General features: G+C 35.6%; 1 protein-coding gene across 1 annotated transcript in view; it reads left to right on the forward strand.

Annotated features, from left to right (window-relative positions):
* Positions 1–1655, forward strand: part of LOC106474585 (N-acetyltransferase ESCO2-like) — a 15386-nt gene extending 13731 nt beyond the window's left edge. Inside the window, exon 6 of the mRNA XM_022402898.1 lies at positions 1479–1655. Coding sequence (XP_022258606.1) covers positions 1479–1655 — 177 coding nt within the window. The remainder of the gene's footprint in view (positions 1–1478) is intronic.
* Positions 1656–2778: the final 1123 nt, after the last annotated feature.

Here is a 2778-nt window from a genome sequence, read left to right on the forward strand (position 1 = left end):
GATAACTATCCAAACATTATAAAGATTTCACATGTGAAATTTCAAAATTTTCTGATGCATAAAAATATTTTTAATATTAAAATGAAAATTACTTTGCATGAGAGATAGGAATGATGTGAAAAGAAAAAAAAAGGCACGAGAGAAACATTGCTTTACAAACCTTAAGCCTTAATTACAAAAAGTAGATATTTTGCGTATGAAAGCATTGTAATGTTTACTGATAAACTGCCCGATTTTGTTAACACTTCCTTACTAAGTTAAAAGTTATAGCATGAAAACTAGGTTTTTCCTAGTGATATATTTACTTCATTAATATGCCCATTTTGGACCATACTCACCCATGGACTTCATGGGTAAAGTAGAAGGGGATAGCTGCCCATCTCTGCCATGCCTTCAATTAAATGATTCGGGTGTGGTCGGCTTTTCAAAACAGGGTTTTTGTGGTCACCTGTTGCACTGGCCCCGGTGTTGATGTTCCTCCAGACTCTCCACCACATATACCCCCCCTTTAGTTCCAGTGGAGTATGGAAGTCCTTATGACTGTCCATGTTCGAGCCACTGGGGTTCTGGAGCATGGGGGCAACCTCTTGAATGTGATATTGATATATGATACACATAATGTTAGAACCCTTCAGTTGAAAGTTGGGTGGTAGTGTTCTGCTGGTGTAGATAATGATATGTCCTCCAATCTGATGCTTCATCTCTGTACGGGTTTATCTGAGAGGATGTTGTCATTTTGGAGTGTGCCATCAAAATACAGTTCACCCCCTCAATTGAGGTCCCTCATCCTGCCCCACATGGATGTCATTTCCCAGTTGCTGGAGAAGTTTCGCATATAGAGGGCAGCACTGAATGAGAATAGCTATGTATGTGAGGTGGGCAACTACTTATCGGAAACGTATTTTCAGTACAGGAAAATTATAACTTCAGAGGAAGAAGTAATTTGTTATATTTTCACGTCAAGAAAAATCAAGACCAATTTTATTTTTGTGTTATAAAGTTTCTTTGCTGTGAATTCTAGTCAGCGAAAACTTTAAGAAATATTCCATAAAGTGATAATTATCTAATTCATTGTACTTGATGACAGGTTGGATGAAATATTCTTTTATAAACAAAAATGGAACAATTTATTGTCTGCTGTTAAATTACATTATCCTTGTGTGTGTGGATCTTTTCTGTAATACAGCAGTACGGAATAAGTATGTGCTGGAGTTTTTATTACCCTTGATAACCATATTACAAAATAAAGTGATGTTGAATTATGGGAAGCTCAAACATCAATGTGTTCTGTGGTGTAAATTGGGAAAATCATTGAGAAAGATTGGAGCGAACATGGTCTCTTTGTCGGGTTGTGATGGAATAGTTTCAGAAGCTTAACGTTTGTTTTGTTTTTGGAGTATGTTTATGATAAATGTTGTGTATGTATATATACTTATTATAAAAGGTTAACTTATATTTATTATTTTTTTTGGTGACAGGGCTGGAAAAAAGAACGGGTGCTTGGTGCCTTTATTGATGGTCGTGTTATCATGGTGTTACCAACAGATTCTAGTTTTATGGTGAAAAAGGTTGAAGAAATTCGGCAATTCGTGGACAGGTTTGTAGTTTTGATTACTGATACTTTTCCAATTTATGCTACAACTTTTAAGTTGTAGCTTTTAAAGATGTCACAAGAATTCCATATGTTTACTTCATGCTAGTAGTGTTTCCTACAATATTTGACATGTTAATCTTCATAGCACGGCAGTAAGTCTGTACGATATACCACTAAAAACCAGGTTTCGATACCTGTGGTGGGCACAACACAAACAGCCCATCGTTTAGCTTTGTACGTAACAACAAAGAAAATAAGTTGAACGAAACCAAATACATTGTAGGGATTTATAAGATTTTAATTTTTTTGCCAAGTCATATCATGTGCAGAACATTCGGGTTATTCTTCTGAAAACTTAACATCCAACTTTTGATGAATTTTATTCAGTTTCAGTCTGTGAAAGTTGTCATAGAGCAGTATTAGATATGCAGATCACATTAAGAGTATCTACTGTTAGTTTTGGTCATAGCACTATTGTCCTCTAAACATAGATCCTCTATTGAGATAGTTATCACTTTTTTAGAGCAGTGTCTGTAACCAGAAGTCATAGATGAAGAATATTAACAGTTGTTTTGAATTGAGATTGTGCATATCTACGGTAAGTTAAGCCAATGTTTGTGGTCTTATAATGAAATGAACTGATAAAGGAATTGAATCTGCTGAGAACAGGTTATCAGTATGAATAGTGTACTTTCAACCAAATGACAGAATCTGAAGTGCCAAAGACTCGTGACACCTCTATAAACCAGTCAAATACAACGCTCTTGTGTAACCTGGCCAACGTCTGACCCTTGATGTTGACAAATAAGATGTGTTATTACTAGTGCAAGCTTCAACTGGCAGTATGGTGCTAACTTCCACGTTTGGTGACGTATTAATAGTTTCATTATATCACCTGTAAACATCCCACTGTGAAATCTTCATAACATTTTCATTTTGCTGTTCTGATGATTGGTCAAAGCTGTTTTCTGCTAGATTTTCTTTGCAAACAATTAGGTAACGTAGTAGCAATCGATGAAAGTTATGCAGATGATCTGCTTCTAGTTACTTAAAGATCTGTTTGTCAGACTTACCATGTTTTAATTTTGTCTTTATAAGGACAAACAGTTTTCACCAGAGTTTGAAGTGTACGTTAACCTAGTGAAATCAACCTTCCTGATACGTAGGTGGGGTAGTAGAACACA

Source organism: Limulus polyphemus, unplaced genomic scaffold, assembly GCF_000517525.1.
Source record: "Limulus polyphemus unplaced genomic scaffold, Limulus_polyphemus-2.1.2 Scaffold7404, whole genome shotgun sequence".
NCBI lineage: Eukaryota > Metazoa > Arthropoda > Merostomata > Xiphosura > Limulidae > Limulus > Limulus polyphemus.